The 19,804-nt window shown below is 39.8% G+C and overlaps 2 protein-coding genes across 2 annotated transcripts; both read right to left on the bottom strand.

The window, feature by feature from the left end:
- Positions 1 to 959: 959 nt before the first annotated feature.
- Positions 960 to 8,281, bottom strand: pdp1 (pyruvate dehydrogenase phosphatase catalytic subunit 1). Its single transcript, XM_054621496.1, has 9 exons — positions 8,179 to 8,281; positions 6,030 to 6,299; positions 5,770 to 5,937; positions 5,011 to 5,222; positions 4,577 to 4,658; positions 3,738 to 3,832; positions 3,483 to 3,651; positions 3,184 to 3,402; positions 960 to 2,891 (listed from the first exon to the last, which is right to left on the bottom strand). The coding sequence occupies exons 2-9, from the start codon at positions 6,264 to 6,266 to the stop codon at positions 2,511 to 2,513; spliced, it is 1,563 nt and encodes a 520-aa protein (XP_054477471.1). The 5' UTR covers positions 6,267 to 6,299; positions 8,179 to 8,281; the 3' UTR covers positions 960 to 2,510.
- Positions 8,282 to 9,404: 1,123 nt separating this feature from the next.
- On the bottom strand, positions 9,405 to 18,475 carry tmem67 (transmembrane protein 67). The gene is made up of 28 exons (XM_054621561.1): positions 18,252 to 18,475; positions 16,398 to 16,486; positions 16,167 to 16,257; positions 15,925 to 16,024; positions 15,090 to 15,153; positions 14,908 to 14,979; positions 14,753 to 14,815; positions 14,297 to 14,451; positions 14,075 to 14,183; positions 13,863 to 13,949; positions 13,514 to 13,579; positions 13,243 to 13,396; positions 13,045 to 13,165; positions 12,838 to 12,943; positions 12,533 to 12,589; positions 12,285 to 12,383; positions 12,095 to 12,193; positions 11,719 to 11,805; positions 11,506 to 11,605; positions 11,268 to 11,407; positions 11,024 to 11,164; positions 10,827 to 10,907; positions 10,624 to 10,740; positions 10,409 to 10,525; positions 10,186 to 10,293; positions 9,916 to 10,018; positions 9,667 to 9,809; positions 9,405 to 9,584 (listed from the first exon to the last, which is right to left on the bottom strand). The coding sequence occupies exons 1-28, from the start codon at positions 18,454 to 18,456 to the stop codon at positions 9,504 to 9,506; spliced, it is 2,955 nt and encodes a 984-aa protein (XP_054477536.1). The 5' UTR covers positions 18,457 to 18,475; the 3' UTR covers positions 9,405 to 9,503.
- Positions 18,476 to 19,804: the final 1,329 nt, after the last annotated feature.

Here is a 19,804-nt window from a genome sequence, read left to right as displayed (position 1 = left end):
TAACTGTCATTGGTGGAGGAAGTAATCAGATCCTTCATTCAATAAAACAAGCAATACCAAATGGTAAAGATATTCCATTACAATAAGTATTACCAAGAAAATGTACTTGAAGTAGCAAAAATAAAAGTACTCACTCCCACTGACGGATTTTTTTCCAGTGACAACAAATTATTCAATTTAATGTAATTTAAGACCAAAAAGCAGGAAGTTCTTTCACTGAAAAATAACTTCAACAATTAATAAATAATAAGTCTTTCATTTTTTCATAATTGACGAATCAACTAAACTTTTAATCTTTTTTTTATACAGGTTGGGATAGTCAAGTAATTAGTCTAGGTTCTCAGTAGGACATTCAGAGCATTGATACAGCAGCAAACAAGTATTTTCTATGTAAATATATAACATGAGTGACGTAATGTCCACCTCTGTGTGTCTTGTAATCAGAGCCTTACCGGACGGCCGCGTGTCTGTATACCTGCATGTTAGTGCACGTGAGCTTGCCCCTCTGCCTCGCGCTTATATAGCGGTTACTGGTGATGACGTCCGCGTTAGTGTAGCCGCCACCGTCCGGTTTCCCCTCAGCTGAACACTGTGAGCACCATTCCTATAGTTTGCACCATTAGCCTGTTATCAGCGAGCCATTGCCATTGTCGAGAGCCACGTGGGAAAGGAAGATATGCTCTGAATTTACAGTTAAACATTTTTGAGTAAAGCTGTGGGGTGAAGAGAACAATTAAACTCTGAAATGTAGTGTAATGCAAGTATAAAGCAGGAAAAAACAGAAATACACAAGTGAAGTATCTCAAATATGTGGCTACTGACTCACCAGCCGGGGCCGCAGTAAAAGCAGTCACACCTGCAACCTGAGACAGGCTGACCTTCCAGGTGGTTGTAGGTTAGCTAGTGTGTTCACCGCCTGTGTCAACCAAAACACACAGCAAAGTACCAAGTGGTGTGTATTCAGTGTTTTATTAAACCGTTCCATACAAAACTTAACCCACATAAGTTACAATTTTATACATACAACTGTAGATAAGCTGTGTAAGAGCTGTATAAATAATATTTAATATTCAAACAGCTTTAAAAAAAAAAAAAAAGTACATTCTGCTCATTTGTTTGGGCTTTACACACAGTCATTGGTGTTCAACAGGAGAGTGCTTCTGCTTTTTTTGCTGTCAAGAGTCATAAAAACCCAACCCAAACAATGCCAACTTCTCACCCCACGATGCTTGGAAAAGAACTACAAACTTCCAGACAGTGACTGCTTAGAGGTTCAGTAACAGACATACTGACTTTGAATCTTCCCTTTTCACTAACCAAAGTGGTGCTGTGTAATAAATGGAAGGAATTAACTTAATTATTACTTCTACCTGTGTCGGTGCACAGTGCATGACCTGTTAGACTGTACAGTCTGTAAATATTGATCCAATTTTGTGCTCCACCATATTAAATTTGAAATAAAAACAATCACTAGCTCAGTGGTTCCCAGCCTTTCTGGCTTGTGACCCATTTAAAATGAAAACAAAGTCCGTTAAATTATTCAAATAGTTTCACTTGAGTTATTATTTAAATAGATGCATTTTGTGTAATGTATTTTTTTTATCTTGTGACCCCTGAAATGTATCTTGGGGCCCATTAGGGTGTGCCACACAGTATGGTGACCACTACACTATCAGTGTTATCTCTCCACTCTAATTTAGTTATTTAGAATCCTAAATTGTTAACCCAATATGGATGTAAACACTTTTGAGCTCAAAGTCAGTACTTAACCAAACACAGTCACGGTTTTACCTAAAAAGGTGCGCTGGAGTAAACATCATCATCTAAATACTCACAGACTAAAGTGTTAATGCAGTAAATGTGTATGTTTGAACAGTACTAAGAATATATCATACAATGGCATACACAAAGGAGTAAGAACATACAGATGCAACAGTCCACTCTGTAACAGGTGCAGGTGCAGCCTTGAAAGTAAGATCGATTGTAAAATGGGGATGCAAATAACCCTAGAAAGCACAGAAAGATAGTGTTTGTGTTATAATGGCACAGCCCAGTTAGAGTCCATATAAGAGAAGCAGGTTGCATCAACCACGGCCTCTTTTCTCGTAAAGACCCAACCTTCACCCTCTTTGGATAATTTCAACCCTGCTCTGTCTTTCAGCAGACGAGGAGGTTGACTCTTTTGGCACAAAAAAATCAGTTTGTAACAGCGTCTGATTAGCCACGCGGAGAAACGTATATGAAACCAGAGGATATTGGCGGCATAAATAACACTTCATATATGACACCTCAATCCAATGAAGATCTTGTACCTTCATGAGGAACCAGATCTTCTCCAGCACTGCATACAAACATACAAATTCTTTATATAATTAAAGTTATAACAATTCTTCCGAATGCTGGACAGATATTTTCTCAGTATGGCCTGTTTGTCCACAGAGTGTGCTTATGTGTAGATGTACACTGTTACACAAGTGTGTGTACTCCTCAGTGGATGGCTTTTGTACCACTCAGGACTGCCCTTCTGGCCTCTGTGCTCCAATCACATGAGGGTTGAACTGAGAGATAATAATAGTGATGTCATCGCGGTACATGCGAGCCAGCTCCTCGGGCAGCGACAGCATTTTCGACAGCCTCTCGTGGTCGACCGTGCCAAATTCGTTGTTTCCCACCGCGTGACGCATCAGGTGGGTCGCTGAGTTATGATCCTCGAAAGCTGAAGAATCGCGAGCCTTTCTCTCTTCGAGCAGCCCCTGCATCTGTCCCAGGGTGACCTTGTAGCCTCCAACTTTGAGGGGCTGACGCTGGTGCACCCCAGTTAAATACTCCCCGACAATACGGACCACTTCCTGTCTGTGGAGCGTCTCCCAGAGGCCATCAGAGCCAATCACCTGCAGGGACAGAGAGAGGAGAGTTGAAATCAGAAAACACTAAATTATTACATCAGATAGGATAAGTTACTCAAAAAAGTTGTCATGCCGATCTGTCAAGTTTCATTATAAAGCACTGCATGTCCAATTTGAGAAATACTGCGAGAAAAAAAACAGTTTGTCTGCAGAGCTGCAGAGTTTTCTTTTTAATTCAACCAATGTCAAAAAGTCAGAGCCAAACAACATGCAATTATGAGCCTAAAAGTGGGATAGTTAAAACTATGTGTTGGAAACAAATACGGGGAGGACTCACCATGAAGCGATCCTGTGGCCGCAGTTTGTGGTACGTGATCTCAGGCTCGGCGGTCAGGTAGGGGGGGGTGTGGTAGTTTGGAGGGATAAACTTGGTTTGCTCGTTTTCATGAAGCTGATCAGGTCCAGACTCCAACACACGCTTCTGCAGTTCAATACCCCACTTGAACTTCACATCCCCAAATGCCCGCAACGGCATGAGGAGGCCGAGCAAACGGTCCTGATAAAGAAGAGGACAGAAAGAAGGTTTAATAAAAGCTGCAACAACAACCACATTGTGCAGATTAGAAGTTGTATTACCTGTCGTATAACTGTCTTCCTCTCTGATGGAGGGTGTTCACCTCGTATCCGAGCCACCTCTTCCTCATTCTGGGCGCTGTGGTCGTTTGACAGTGTGTGAGCGCTGAATGAACCGTCCTCCTCCTGAACCCCCAGCACCGCCCGAGCATCTCCTGAATTGGCTATAAACCTTTTAGGAACAGAAAGACGAATAAAGCAAGGCTCAGATATGTCCCCCTTTAGTTAAAAATGTGTGCATGTTTTTATCCTCCTTACAGGTCTGATCCATCGATGTGAGCCACGCAGGCTGTTGCTCCAGAGAAGGCCACTCTCAGGACCCAGTAGTGCAGGAACGCATTCGGGTCTCCGACCTGCGTGGCAGAATAACCTTGTGAGTCCACAAACAGGATATGGTATGTGATTTGAATTACATGGAGAGGGAATGACACCTGAGCTCTTTTATCCATAAAGGTTTAAATTTGGATGCTCACATTTTTTGCACTGCTGCCATGCGGCAAAGGTGATATTCAATACGTATCCTGATGTGTGAGGCAGCACTCAAGTCCTGCACTAGGAACAAGTTTAATGACTTGCAATTTGACTCAGACATGAATATGAATGAGCGGGAGTCAGTAACAACATTGACGCTTGCAGCATATGTTTAAAACGTTATCTTGAATTTGGGCTTGATTTCTAGTTATTTAAAAATAAATGCTTACAGCACATGAGGACAAACTGCATGCAATGGAATCGTATGCAACATGTGTGATGCATACTGTCACAGTGCACCTTACCCTTGAACAAAAACATGCTGTTATTCAATAAAGTCTCAAAAGTTTTGACAAATTGAGTCAGACTTAGATTTTGGAGTTGAGTTTGGTACGTTGACTACTCAACCAATGCAGTGTTGTCCATGGGCAGATTTCACTATGTTTGTTTGCAGAATGAGGCCCCGAATCAGCAATAATCTAAAAACACCTGCTTTGGGATTTTCTAGTTTACGAGTCTTTGGGGAACATCTGAGTTCCTCGTAAAAACAAGATCCTTTTAGACACACAATCCTTTTCTAAGAACCAGAAGCATTGTTTCATGTTATGACAGCACACAGTTCTTACCTGAGCCTCCAGAGAAATGTCATTGTCCAGCCTCTTAAAGGCATTCAGCAAGGCCTCTCGGGTGTCTGGAATTTCACCTGGGCTGAAAACAGAGAAAAGGAGCAATATGTGTGAAACATAGAAAGGAAGCCAGAGTGCAAGAACATATAAAGCAACAAAAGCACTTTTGGCAAAACATGAGACGGGCCAATGTTGGTGTGGGTGTGTTGCTACCAGATACAGATGAAGATGAAATAAGAAACCAGCAAATCCAGTTTGAAATGTAAGGAAAAGTTCATGAATTTTCTCGAGCACTGTCTTATTTTTATTTTTGTCAGTGCCTCAAGTGACAGCACCAACAGTTGTGAGAACAAATCGGTCTCACTGAAGTTGATGAAGAAACCTGCATTTTGGCCACAGTGCTGTTCTCATCTTCTGTGTTCCCCGGTCCTCACCTGGTGAGATCTATTAACTCCTGCCAGTAGGTCCTGAGGCTGTTGAAGTAGAGGGTCTGAGCCTCCCTGCTGAAGTAGTCGTTGGGGTGTTTGTGCCACTGCAGGATGGGACTTAGGGCCCTGCCGGCCTCCACCGCTGCCTCCAGCTCACACAGTGTGTTGTGGGGCAGCAGAGACACTGCTATGTAGTAAAACAACCTCTCACTCAGCGCCTGGCAGAAAGGAGGGGAGTTGGAAAAATAATGTCAACGCAACAGGGCATATAGAAATGACTAAGGAAAATACTTAATAAGTTACCTTGTAATGAAATGTGTGAGTTCCAACAACTCAATTTAGAAAGGATTAATTGGTATGTTCCTATTGCTGAATTTCTGGAAAAGCTTTAATGACAAAATAGTTGAGGAAAAATTAGGAAAATAGTAAATATATCTGTTCCTTAAACCAGCCGATTAATTATGTTTACAAACTTAATGTCTTGGTGCTTCCGGCTCTTTTTAAACATGCACCATGTTTGAAAATGTATTGATTGCAGACTAATTCAACATATTTAACCAAACAAAACAGTCACTTGACAATGAAAGAAATCAATTTGAAAGAACTTCTTGCTTATTGTGAGTAATGATTGGATATGAGGAGAGTGGCTCATCACTGGATAGGAAACTAAAATGAAATTTCAAGTTTTACAAGAATGGATCCTCTAATGAACAGTATATTAATCACTAGATTATAAGTAGAATGTGCAAGCAGAGTCAGCTTTACCTGTGCACAGGCACAGCCAGCATGGCCATCAAACACACCCAGCAGCATTCCTCGCGTCTGCAGGCATGTAGCCGCACTTCGACGGTCTTCTATAGGAGCGTTGGCCGGCAGCTGATTACTCTCAAAACCCATCACTGATGACACATTCTTCCCATCAAACTCCGGCACCTGGAACAACAACATTTAAAAAAGGGTAAGATTCAAATTTGAATGTAGAGATGATCAGATGGGTTTCTGTTTGCATGAATGACCCCACGAACCTTGAAGCTATACTCGTTGGCTTTCAGAATAGAGTTGACCTGTGGGGGTGAGAGGATGTAGCTGCGGAGCTCTGTGGTTGTCTGGTAACCTCGTGAGTGCATATGAGAGGGCCATCTTGAAGCAGGTCTTTGATTGATCGGTCTTAACTGGGCCTGGTGTTGTTGGCATGGTAACAGACTGGAGGCCAAGACCTTAGCACGGGGCCAACCCCTGAGCAGCTGAGATGTCACAGGCATGGCTGATGGTGCACTTCAGGCACATCCACAAACCTGTTGAAGAGGCAGACATAGAGAAATCATAAAGCAACAACTGGATGTATTTTTAACATGAGGCATTCATCTACAGAGAACCAAGTATTTCTAAGCGCCATTAGGTAAACATTGTGTAAACAGAAAGAGCATATGTGCTGAGGTTTAGAAGTTCAGACAGGTAGACAGCAGGTACATACATTAGTATCTCCTAATCACCACATACTGGTGAGAATTTGGTGTCTAAACAATATAACACCACCATCCCGCCACACTTTTGAATACTAAAAATCCATCTCTGTTGGTCACCATTCACATATTGTGCATGTAGGCAATTCGCATTAAATCAGTTCTAGATTATCTCCCTGCTGCACTGGAGAACTTTGCAGGAACCTTAACTTCTGGAAACAAACTTCCATCACTAACTGGAGTACGGAAGAAGTGTACATGGTACTACATTTTTGTAAATATCAGTGGCTGGAATTGGAAAAAGTATTTGAACAATTTAAGAAGGTCATACTAGATGGGGTATACAGACCAACAACAAATGTAATACATACCCTCGATACCAGGTTATTAGGTGCACCTAGCTAAAAGATTGCTGTCCACTACAACAGTGTGCAAAAGATCTTACCTTCATGAAGGTTCAACATTATAATCATTGTGGTGCTGTCGGTTTGTGCTGCCTTATACTGACAGGTGTTTCTATTATTGTCTCCAAACCATTTAGACCATTGAAGGTAGGTTAAATATAGTAAATTAAGGTTCAACAGCACCACAAACTTCATCCTCAAAAATGTCCACACTGTTGAATCAACACCTCCTGTGTATAGTTTCATTATAACCTTTATGAAGGTTGGATTTTTATAGCTGGACTGTTGTATTACATTGCATTAGTTTAGGCTAGGCAAAATAAGTATAACAATAAACTTGCAACGGAGTCTATTTCTAAAAGAAAACTGAATGCTTTTCTTCTTGCATTCTCACCCCAATCCAACGGTGTTACCAAACCTAGGGCATACTATTGCAACTTTGTTAGGTGTTGACGTGCCATAGCCTCACACGGATCCACTATAGAGCATTGTGCAGAAGTAGAGCAGCTGACTTTTATTTTAAGTTTCAGCACAGTTCACTTTTTTTGTCCTGCGGTCTGAGTTATTAGGCTACAACCCCTCCAGAGTATGTACTGGCATCTGACTAGAGCTGCAACTCTGCTCCCTTCTCCAACTATAGACCAGCAGGGCTGAGAATAGCTTTGGCAACAACCTCAGCCCCCTGACATTTGGATCTTGAGAAATGCTCTGTCTGACCATCATGACCTAGTGAACTGGCTCCAGGCTGCGACACATTATCTCTAACAATCTGTTCTGGTTGCATAAATAAATTATATCTGCGGCTAATGAGAGCTCATTTGAGTCAGTCTGGTTAAGGAGAAAGATGCAACAGCACAGGCAGCAGTGACCCGTTTATTATTATTATTATTATTAAACATCATCCCAAACACAAACTGTGTATCAGAGAGACCACAGAGGGCCCGTCCCAGCTCTGAGCTCTGCAAGAAAGTTGTCATCACTAGCCTCCCTTAGCTAAGTAGCAAAGCAAGTCTACAAAACTCCAAGCTAGCAGCTTGCTATTTAAAACACCAGTGTCTGAATTAGGCTACCACACTGTGCCACGGTAATGACACTAACAGATAACTGTAACGTTGGCTCTTCAGTGGATACGAAGAGCGTCAGTCAGCCAGGGAGAGCAGCCGGACACATGCTAATGGTAGCTAGTGATGTCTGGTTACACCCACCAGCTATCGGCACACTGCGTAACGTCGTGAAAGGCAAAGCCGGAAGCCCTCTGGACGTAACTGTCAACATGTGAGTGGAGAGAAAAAAAGAATCAGACTCACATTAACCGATGGATGTGAAGAAGTTACTGAAGTTCATGACTTAACACCGACCCAGTGCCATCGACCCTCCGCTCTGTAGCGCTCTGGAGCGCAGCGCTGCAAAGTCAACGCTGATTGGCTGAGCTCTGACAGCCGCCATGGCAAGCCCTCACGCATTTAAAAAAAGAAAAGAAAAACAAAAGCCTTTTAATGCTCTTCAAATGTATTTGCGTTTTTTAATTTTCTCTTTTCCCCTGTATTTTAGTCATTTTCAATGAAAGAAAGGTGACTTTACAGGACATGAATAACATAACAATAAAAATAAACTTTTTAATATGATAGGTGAGTTTCAAGTTATAGTAGTCCACAAACATATATTTGAAGAGATAAAGGTAAATGTTAATCGGACATAAATACTGGAAAGCATCTCTCTGCAATCTGCAAAAGTGAAAGCATCTTGTTTATTCTTATTGATATCTTATTTATCATTTTTAGTCATCATATAGCATTTTTTTGGTCCAACTATGTCCCATTAAATGACAAGATGACTTTGAAAACAGCTAAAACATTGCAATTAATCGTAACAGCTAACATCTTCTTTACTAGGAGCACTGTACCAAATTCTGAACAGCAACAAAAGCCTCAAGGAATGTTTCCAAATAATGACTAAGCTGTGCAAACACGCCACAAATAGGAATAGGAGATCTGTCTGTAACCTGTACATCAATAGGTGAAGCCTACATATTTGCAGAAATAAAAATGTAGAGGTAGGCAAAAAAGAGATAATCTGTGGTTTTCAGATGTAAATGCAGAGAAAGACGATTTTTCCCTCAGTGCGTTCTCACTCAAAGGTCAAAGCCACGTCTTTTTGTTTCAATGTGACTCCACTCAAACTGTCCACTATCAAAGTACATGTAACTCACAATAACAATAGGAAATAGGAACAGCAAGGAATATCTGTTGTCTGGCTAATATAAAACATAAATAAATATGCATATTATAGATAAGAATCATATAAAAATCCAATCTAACTTTTCTTAACATAGATTCTTCTTGATATAATCACATGAATTACATGATTTTCATAATACATCTCGAGAAGAATTTTTTTTTTTATTAAAATGACCTCAAAACAAAACTCAAAACAAGACTTCATATCAAAACATTTTAATCAATAAAAACATTGAAATCTTTACAAAAATTGTATTTACAGAACTATGTAAACAGTAGAAAAAATACTGTACATGTAAAGAAAAGGACAAAAAAGAGCTGCACAAGCTGTAAACATATTTGATAGGAATGCCACTGAAGAAGACTGACACAACCAAATACCTAGCAGGGCATTTTTAAATCAGAAATCTCTCATCTACCAGAGTCTTGCTGACAAGGTTCTTCCTTCCCAGAGTGTTACGGATCAAACGAAATATCTGTAATGAAAGAGATGGCGGTCAATACATGTTCTTTTTAGCACAGTGAAGGCAACATAAGGTATATACACCAAGTACTGACCATTTGCTGTACGCATGTAAGCACAGCTGCAAGTACAAAGCTCTGAGATCCCAGGTCGACGACACAGAAGAACAAAGTGTCAAAGATCAGCAGCGTGGCCTCATTGCCATAAAACAGTACATCACTGAAGGAGTGGGCCTCATCTGCAGTGGGCAGAGCAAACACAAATGATATACACATCATATAAATACATAGTTTGTATATAAACAAACACAAATGTACAGCCTGTCTGGGCCAAGAAGACGTTACCATTGTAAAATATGCTTTTTTCACTGGGTTCAAGGAACTCCATCCCTATGATCCTCTCAAACATCAGCTTGTCCTTCACTATATAGTCCATGTCAGGGTGCGCCTGAGGTAAACAAAACAAAATAACAGAACAAACTCAGCAGTACAAAATACTCAGGTCAATGGAAAGAACAAATATACTTTACAATCTAACAAATAAATGAATATACAATCAAACTCTGCTGGGTTCTATGTGCTTGTGAGTGTCTATATATGTGTATTTGTACTAACATGATCTATAATGGATCCCAGGAAGTGGTTCATGGTCTGGTAGCCTCTGGCCCTCTGCTCAAACTGGTTAGCCGAGCATGCGTCTATCAGCCGGGATGGTCCGTGCCTCTGAATCACAGGAGACATGCAACCATTTAAATTGAAAATGGGGAGTCAATTTTCTCTTTGTTTAATATGCAATAGCTCTATCAATAATCAATAACACAACAGAGAAGGCACAGACCCTGCCGATCTGCTCCCGTATCCTGTCATACTGCAACCGCAGGCGGTTGGTGAGAGACACCTGAAAGGTCTGGATCTCTGTGTTTGGAAGTAGACCTCTCTGACCACACAGGGACTCCTTGAAACAGAAAAAGATTATAGATATAACTTGAGATCAACAATGTCATGAATTTGCTACAATTGTTAACAAAACATGTAGTCTGTTGGTGAACCTACCGATTCTCTGTTCAGATTGTTGTTCATTTCCTCCATGTTTGTATCTGCATGCCCATGTACTGAACGTCCGTGAATGTAGTAGCCAAAACAACGGTGCGATAACAGCAGCACAGAAATCTTTATTGGGAAAAGTACACATATGTGAAATATTCCTGACAGATAAAATGTTAAAAATGTAGGCTAATATGCACATAACTACTTACATTACTGATGGAGCAGAGATCTACAAACTGACGGATTTTGTCCTCCACAAAGTGCTCATGAAACACAGTGAAGAAAATCACCTGTAGAGACAATTGATTATCTTTTAAAGGAGCTCTCCACATTCACTGTACACAGTATTTATGTAATTTCTTAAGAAAGACAGGAAGAGGGGAGAGATCAACGGGGCATGACGTACCTGCAAAAGTCCGATGCAGAGCCATAGCGTAGCTGCCAAACCATAGCGTAGCATCAAGCTGTATGAGGGCTTGTATTCCTGTGAGGACCGCTGTAAAGTTGACCAGGGGTCCCTCAGGGCCAAGTTAGAGAATCCCAGCACCTGAACAATACGGGTGACATGTCAGCGATGAGGAAAAAAGGGACATAACTGCAAACATAGCTGCAAAAAAAGAGCAGTGTGCATGTCTTGTTGTAAGATGTACCTCAAGAAAGAAGAGCACAGCTATGATCTGAAAAGTTGGGCTGATCTTGCGGATGGTCTGGATCTCGTTCCATTCATTGGCCACAAAGTACGTTCTCCAGATGCTGACCGGAGAGGGGTCACGTTTCTGCTCACCAGCAGCTGAAACAGCAGCGAGTACGGTGAATGGGGTAAGAAACCTGGATAATTTCTTCTTATGAAGACTGCAAAATATAAGCTCCAAATAAAAATTTTTGTACCTTGCACAGTTCTGCTAGTTTTGCTTCTCGGTCTCTCCCAGTCTATAAAGAACACATCGATTGACACCTGAAGGACCAACTTGTGCAGAAACTGGACTGCCTGGATGCAAATACACAAAACAATACTTTTTTAAATTTTTCTAATGGAAGCACCGTATCTATCTTTAAAAAACAATACTGCTCATTTTGATATCTGTTAAGTAAGGTTCTAACCTTGAGAGCGAAGGCACAACCAATGTACGTCACAAACTGCTCCTCCTGAGCAGGTAGTGGTAACAGCACAGACACAAACTGTTGGGCCTAAACAGACGCATAAACAAATGAATCACAGGAAGCAGCCATAGATGATCACAACTAAATCTATGCATTTAAATAAATGTTCAGGCAAAAAAGGGAAAGGAGGAAAGCGACTTGCCTTTAACGTCTAAAGAGTGCAAAGAAGAAAAAAATGTTTGAAGACAAAGACAAGAGAAACACCATTTGTGTTTGGAAAATAAATAAAGTTTGAATAAAAAAGGATTCAAAAGGAAAAAGCTACAGACAAGAGATACTGATGCAAAAATGAAAGTCCCAAAGGAATCAGACTAACCTTGTAAAAGATGAGCCAGTAAAGTCCAGTTCCCACAGTGACGGCAAAGAAAACATTGGCCAGATCTCCGGCGTAAAACAACAAAAACTTCACCATAGTCTGAGGCAGAGAAGGAGGGAGGGACTCGCATTACTGCTAAACTTTACGCCGACTTAGAGATTGACATTATGACATGTTAAAGATGGAATACCTCCACATCAATGAGGGGCGAGGCGATCCTCCTCTTCCAGCTGACTGTCTTCAGCAGAGAGTAGAGGACGGCTATACCACCCATCACACCTAGAGCAGTCTGTGCACACAAACATGTCAGAACCACGGGAGATTCTGTAGAACTGTGTGCTATAAACACTGAATAGCACCGTCATATACAAGAACTTATCCTTTATCCGTCATATTACACCATTTAACAATTGATGTTTCATTAATACTTCTACTCACGTCTGTCTTAATGCGAGCCTCATTCTGATCCATCTCATACTCCACAGCAAACGTTGTCTAGAAACAGATGAATGAATTCAACACATTAACAAATCAAAAGCTTGTTTAAGATACACGAACCAGCAACTTATTTTTCTCTCTAACAGAAAGCCTACTTACGAAAACAGTCTTACTTCAACTTAGTTTTTGAGCTATAAAACGACAGCTGTGTGTGTGTGTGTGTGTGTGTGTGTGTGTGTGTGTGTGTGTGTGTGTGTGTGTGTGTGTGTGTGTGTGTGTGTGTGTGTGTGTGTGTGTCAACTCACAGTCACAGTTTGTGTGTTGATATCCGTAATGGGAACGTCTCTGTAGGTCACAGTCATTAGAGGAGGAAATACCTGTCCTTCCTGGGTTCGTGGAACCAGCTGGAACCTACCGAACACACATTTGATCAAAAACATCACCACGTATGAAGGCAGTAATAACTAATAATTCATTTTTTTATCATTGAGGTGTGCACATTGGAAACCCACCTTATTTTGACACTGGTAGCTACACGGATGACTTTGGGCAGAGAACTCATGCTCTTCTCTCTTCCACTCAGCGTGTCAACAACAAACATTCGTCGAGAAAGGTACCAGTTCTTCATGCTCTCTGTACAAGGACAAAATACATATATTAAAGAAAATGCAAACACACACACATTCACACACAGAGAATGAAAATGTTACCTTGGTTGATGAACCGCCCATTGTATTGCTGGTTATAGACCAGCGTAGGCAGGGGGAGAAGTTTTCTCTTCTCTCCGCCACCAAGATCCATAAACACATCATAGAACAACGGCTCGGGATGAGTACCCAACAGCTCTGCTACTGAGAGATCACACTACACATACACGCACACACACAAACACACACATAACATTACAGCTTATATTATAACTTTGCATTGTAAGAGAGTTTGTGCACAATATATAAGTTAAATGAAAGAAGAAACACTCACACTTTGTCTGTAAGCGGTTCCAAAGCTGAAGGCTGCTGCCTGTTTGGAGGTGGTTTCTGGACAAAGCTAAAATAGCAGAAGAGAGGCAAAGTGGAGTATTAACCAGCCTTCTATTATTTTTTGTACTTGGTATGTACCACATGAAAATAATATATAGTCACAACTGATACATTTGTGTTGTTAACGTGCAAAAGAGTGGAGGCCTACTGGGCAAATGGGGAATTTGGCCCTACCACCTATCCATCTATCAGTGCTAACTAAGCTGTTCTTCATATTTTTTTAACAAAAGTACAATGCCTTTGTGTATTCGGACGCTTCATATTTTGTCATCAGTCATCTGACATCTTACCTGGAGATTACCTCCTCCTACTTGTTCCCATCTGAGGAACTCTCCTCTGACATTATAGACAGCAGCACGCAGCTTAATGTCAGTGTTCTGTAGGACAAAAATCATTTTCAAATTAAATTAATAAAAATGTTACGGTAACATTATAATTGCTGCACAATTTGCAGACTCATGAAACTATGATTTTATTATGATAATTGGAGGTTATGGCTTACCTTGTTTCTTCCTCTGAAACTGAACCCAATGGGAACAGGATCGGTCTGAAGCACTCGACCGGCCAGTCCCGGTTCGTCCCCGTAGTAAAGCCATGGCAGATTAACTCTCCTGGAGACAGAGTAGCCAAATTACAGTATATGGGAATGAAATGTTAAGAGTTTCATTCCTAATTTGCAAAGATAGCACAATATATACATATATGTCATGATAGCATTTATTACCAGTAGGAAATGTCTTGAGTTGAGCTCAAAGCAGCTCTAGATCTGAAGATGGTGTTAAAGAGACCGCAGGCATCGGTGGAGACGCCAGTGAAGGAGTGCATGTTCATCACACACATGTTCCCGAGAGCCTGACACGCCGTCAGGTTGGAGAAGACCTGTAACCACACAACTTGTTTATGCACAGTAGCTGAAACACACACAAAATAAAATATATACTGAACTGTAATTTTGAGCTACATCCCATGGCAAACCACATTACATTTGTTTTTTTAAAGCAGTTTGAACAAGAAGATAAACCAATTTTGCATTCTTACATTACATGTGCAAGTTCATTTGATACATTTTGGCATCGATTAGGATAAATATTTTGATGGTTATGTGTCTGGCTTACTATCATTTTAGATCAAGAAAAAGGTTATTTTTCAATGTGAAACATGGAATAAGACATGGAATTACCAGGCAGGCTGCCGAAGAGGAGTACATGTTTTTCAAGAACCAGGCAGACTGGACACTGAACTTCTGCAAGGAGAAAAGAGCAGAAACCACAAATCAGAATACATTAAAATAAACAAAAATGAAGTGAGAAGGTGACAGAGGAAAATGAGACTCACCAACTGAGCATAGTTGACACTGGGATTCACATTGGTGGAGAGGATGCCTGGAGGAAAACATAATCCTCCTGCCTGGAATATCACATGCCAACCATCAATGATACACGTATTCTATGAGTCTCTAACTGAATGATGTGTGTATGGTTTGTATGGAGGAGGGTTTGAGGGTCAGCAGAACTTACCAGGACATTCGGAGGGTTACACACACAGGAGGTGTTAATGAAGGAAGCCTGACATCTCTCACACCTGAAAGACAATTGTGGAGACTGTTCCAACACTTACATACTGTACACACATTGAGAGCACTTCACTAAAGGCGTTAAAAGAGAGTAAGCAGACATGAGCTATTTGTCAGAACAAACAAAATGGGAAAATATGTCATTGAAGGAATATAATCTGTTGTTGCAATGATGAGAGACATGGTCTAGTTCTTACTTAGCATTATTTAAAATCTATCCTACTCCCTTCAAAGTTTGAGTTATTGTGTATGATATGCTGCAGATCAAATAAGCCATTGAAAGAGCACTTCAGCTATTTAGTATTGAGTTTCCTGAAGTTGGGGGAAGAATGCTCAAAACTGAAGCAGTAGAGGACGAGATACTCTGTGTTTTACTCAGCTCCAAAACTACTGGATTGAACAATTACTATAATGCAACTTCATGGTGCCAATGGTGTTAGACTCTTCCTGCCTAGTAAATACCTTTAAAATTCCACAGGCATGACTGTGCTGTGCTCTACCAAACTTACTATTATGTTTTAATATAATTCATTTTACAGGACAGTACTTACTTACTTACTTAACCCATTATATCTTGAGGATTTCATGTCATGTTAACTGTATCAATTATTGATATTGTTAGATAGTTGGAACAGTGCAAATGTGTCAGTTTATTGTTCAATATTCATGTAATTTCTGAAAAGAATTGACCTGAAATGCCATGGTCAACCTGATGAGTGTGAATCTGGATGAAACAGCTGAATATATCTGTGTTTTCATAGTTTGGTATTGATACGTACCGGTCTCCACTTTGGTTTGGTACGGACAAAGCAAGGGAGTTTCCATTACACACTTCACAACTGGCCTCTTCCAAAAGATTTCCATTGACATCTCTTTCCACTGAAAACAGCCAATATTTTAAAAACATAATAACTATCCTATTGCCTAATGTTACATTTGCAACAAGCACATCCAATATTAACCACTGTTTATTAGAAACATTCTTGCAATTCATAAATTAGTCCTGTAGTTGGTGACTTACCCAGGACATTGCCTGGTGGGCACTGGCACTTCCCCTCATCATTGACACTCCCTGGACAGCGAATACACCCAAAGCCATTTGTAATTACTGCCTGCAATGAGAGAGAACTGGTCAAAACAAAACACTATTACAAATGGTATTAACAACTGTGTAAGGAATGTGAGATGCAGTATCTACAATATAATGTGATATGAACAGAAAATAAGGACATTATTGTTGAATTGCACGTACAGGTCTGTCAGCAGGACATTGCTGACAAGTAATGGATGCCTTGTCAGTGGTAAGAGTTTGGTACCCAGTCTTGCAAATGCAGCTCAGTCCTGAAAAAAGCAAGTGAAAAGTTAAGAGGATGTTGTACAGTGTTGAGTTCGGAGGTATTAGTAATGTCATAGTTCAAAGGTTTTTGGTAAAGTTTGTTTCATGTTTAAGTTTTAAAGTTCTCTCCTCCTGCTTTACCTCCTGCCTTTGTTTGTTTCCCGCTTGTGTGATTAACTGTGTTCCAAAAACAGAATAATCAGAAAAGCATGCTGGCTTTCATACTGCAAAATGCAACTGTATGTGGTTGAACGTCCTGGCAATTTTGGGATACTGCATTTTACATTCAATGTATTGGGACATAAAGAATATTTTTGTGGTGGACCAAATAGTATGTTATTATGGATAATGGGATGCATAGATTGTCTTCCCAGCCTTTATTAGTTCCACTTGTTGCTCGTCAGCCCTACTGACACCAGTCCCTCGTTTTCTCCCTCCTTTCCCAGATGCACGTTTGTTCTTAATAGTAATAATAGTAGTAAGAAAAACAGAGTTTGTCACTCCTACAAGGATGTGAGGGCGAGTGAAGTCCCTGTCAACACCTAACAATGCTGGTACTGATGATCACCAACTCCCTCCTGATAATCAGCTGCTATAAATCACTCTGAGAGTAACATGTATTATTAAAAGCAGAGGGAACAGGAAATCCTCAGAAACTCCTGCCAACCAGTAGAAAATGTCCCTTTCTACTGCACTACTTCCCTTATCTTTAGTCAACCTATTTGCACTGAAGATAGATAGAATAGAAATGTAGGAATAGTACTTTGTTTCCAGTGGATAACATATGAGCAGGAGAAGTAAAGGTTAGAGAAACTTATAGATTTTTAAGAAGATACCTGAAGAGGAGGACTCTTTGTTCAAGACGTATCACATTTAAGAGCATTGTTAATGTTCTGATGTGAAGTGTGTAAATGTGATGGGAAAACATGCTACTATGTTCTGACATTTGATAGACCAAATGGAATTTAATCGATAATTAACATTTTCAAAATGTGAATCGTTCGGGTTGATTAATGCATAAAGGTGAAACCCAGTCAATTGCTTTAAATACCAGTTTGACTATTTTGCATGATTTTGCCTTATCATTATAGACACACCAACATTGATATGAGAACATGTGATTCTATATGGTAGTGATATATACAGTACCAGTCAAAGGTTTGGACAAACCTTCTCATTCAATGGTTTTTCTTTATTTTTATTTTTTATTTGTTTCTACATTGTAGATTAATATTGAAGACATCCAAACTATGAAGGAACACATATGGAATTATTTGGTAAACAAACAAATGCTCAACAAACCAGAATATGTTTTATATTTTCGATTCTTCAAAGTAGTTGAATGAGAAGGTGTGTCCAAACTTTAGACTGGTACTGTATATAATATATATATATAAATATAATAAATAATATATAATACATATATATATATATATAGATATAAATATATATATATATATATATAATATTATATTTAATATATAATCTTATTAATATTACAATCTTAGTTTAAGACACATTCCCCAGACCTGTCTGTGGGAGCAGGTGTGGCTTTACTCACTTTACAGTCGAAGCTAAAGCTAACTAGCCACCTACACCTAGCTAAAGGCTATCTAGCTATTCGTGGTGTCCTCGCGTTGTGCGGGACTGACCAGCTCCCTGTCAGCCTACATTAATACATTTGTTTTCAGTCAGCCGGACCACACTCTGTGTCATCACACCGTCGTCCGCTCCTCAGTTCTCGGCTGTCGTGTGAAGATGATAACCGACCTGTTGCGCTCCGTCGCTGGTTTGAGCCGCACCTCACACACGACAGACTCGAGATATCGAAAAAGTCTTCAGCGCCACAATCTGAAGGAGCCTTAAACGGAATGACGTACTGCTGGCCACGGAGGAGACCAATGTGTATGAACAGAAACACTGTTAGAGGCACTTTGTATCTGTTAACAGAAGACCGTGGCGTCCCCGTCGCCATGGTAAACAACGGGCTTCCTTTTTACCCACAATCCTTTTCGTCTAGCGTGATGACGTCACGACCAAATTAGGCTGTGCGTCTCAGAAAAAAAAAACCAAGTATGTAAATGAATACAACTTCAAAGCAAGGTAAATATGAGTCTAGAGATATTTGTGAGTTTCTATTTAATAAATCACATTTATTTAGAAAAAGCCTTTACTGTAACTCGTAATCTGTAGCAGCTGCCTCAATATTTGTTAAAAAAAGATGACCAAACTGTATGTTTTTTAAACTAGATTAGATAAAATAAAATAATCCTTTATTAGTCCCACAGCGAGGAAATCTACAGGATTACAGCAGCATAGATATAGTGCAAACAAGGTATACTGGAAGGCATTTTCAAGACACAATAGAAACTCATTTCTGTGGTATGTTAGGTATTATCAAAACAATATATATATATAATCACAGTAAATCATCCTTATGAGACACAAAGTCCAACTGTTATCTTTATTAGTCAAAATTCATATTATGAATTCATATTGATCATTATGAATATATTTGAAAGCTGTCTGTTAAAAGGCATCACTTTTGGATTAAAAGTTAAGGCAAAAGTTTATTCGCATATAGTTCCAAAACATGCTTATTGGTAAATAGCTTTTTTGATGGCTGACTGTAGAATAATTAGTAACTGATTATGTTCTTCTGGGTCAATTTACATTACACAGGAAGGATGAGTCATAAGGGACTTTTGGCAGGAAACAACAGGTTTGCAGTCTTCTTCACTTCCTTTTGATTGAGTGTGGTTATATGTTTGCGTCGCCCTCAAGATAGAGAGAAGCATGTAAGTAACAAGATTAATTAATTAATCAATCATAATTTTAAAATTAATATGTTTAATTTTCTCAAAGGAATATAATAGATGAGGTTATGAGAAGCATAACAAAGGCAGTTTGACTTTGTGTGAGGAAGAAGCTGTGCAGAGAATAGTAACCAATGGGCTTGAGTGGTGTCTAATAAAATGAGTGTTTGGGATCATCTTACCATAGTAGGCTAGTGGTTTCTCGCCGAGGATTGTTGTCAGTTGTTGGTTGAATAATTTTGCCTGTTTATAGTGAAAATGTTGGGCCCTATCCTTTTCTTTTCCAGATATTTGATATTTGTGGACTTATTACCCCAAAAAATTTTGAGGGTAAAATGCATTTTTCTTAAACTTGAAATATAATAATAATAATAATAATAATAATAATAATCAATTAGTCCCACAATGGGGAAATTATTTCTCTGCATTTAACCCATCCCGGAGGAGCAGTGGGCTGCAATGAAGCGCCCGGGGAGCAACTTGGGGTTAGGTGTCTTGCTCAAGGAC

This window comes from Anoplopoma fimbria, chromosome 20, assembly GCF_027596085.1.
Source record: "Anoplopoma fimbria isolate UVic2021 breed Golden Eagle Sablefish chromosome 20, Afim_UVic_2022, whole genome shotgun sequence".
NCBI classification, from domain to species: Eukaryota; Metazoa; Chordata; class Actinopteri; order Perciformes; family Anoplopomatidae; genus Anoplopoma; species Anoplopoma fimbria.
Note: the sequence above shows the minus strand (reverse complement) of the source record. Positions and strands in the feature narration are given on the sequence as shown.

Excerpts from the sequence above, each read along its gene's own strand:
- tmem67 (XM_054621561.1), bottom strand. The coding sequence starts at position 18,456 with ATGGCGACGGGGACGCCACGGTCTTCTGTTAACAGATACAAAGTGCCT. Across the intron at positions 12,590-12,837 it reads TCAACACACAAACTGTGACT|ACAACGTTTGCTGTGGAGTA; the intron begins GTGAGTTGACAC and ends ATCTGTTTCTAG. Across the intron at positions 9,810-9,915 it reads AAAAAGCATATTTTACAATG|ATGAGGCCCACTCCTTCAGT; the intron begins GTAACGTCTTCT and ends TGCCCACTGCAG.
- pdp1 (XM_054621496.1), bottom strand. The coding sequence starts at position 6,266 with ATGCCTGTGACATCTCAGCTGCTCAGGGGTTGGCCCCGTGCTAAGGTC. Across the intron at positions 5,938-6,029 it reads CCAACGAGTATAGCTTCAAG|GTGCCGGAGTTTGATGGGAA; the intron begins GTTCGTGGGGTC and ends TTGTTGTTCCAG. Across the intron at positions 4,659-5,010 it reads GAGTTAATAGATCTCACCAG|CCCAGGTGAAATTCCAGACA; the intron begins GTGAGGACCGGG and ends CTCTGTTTTCAG.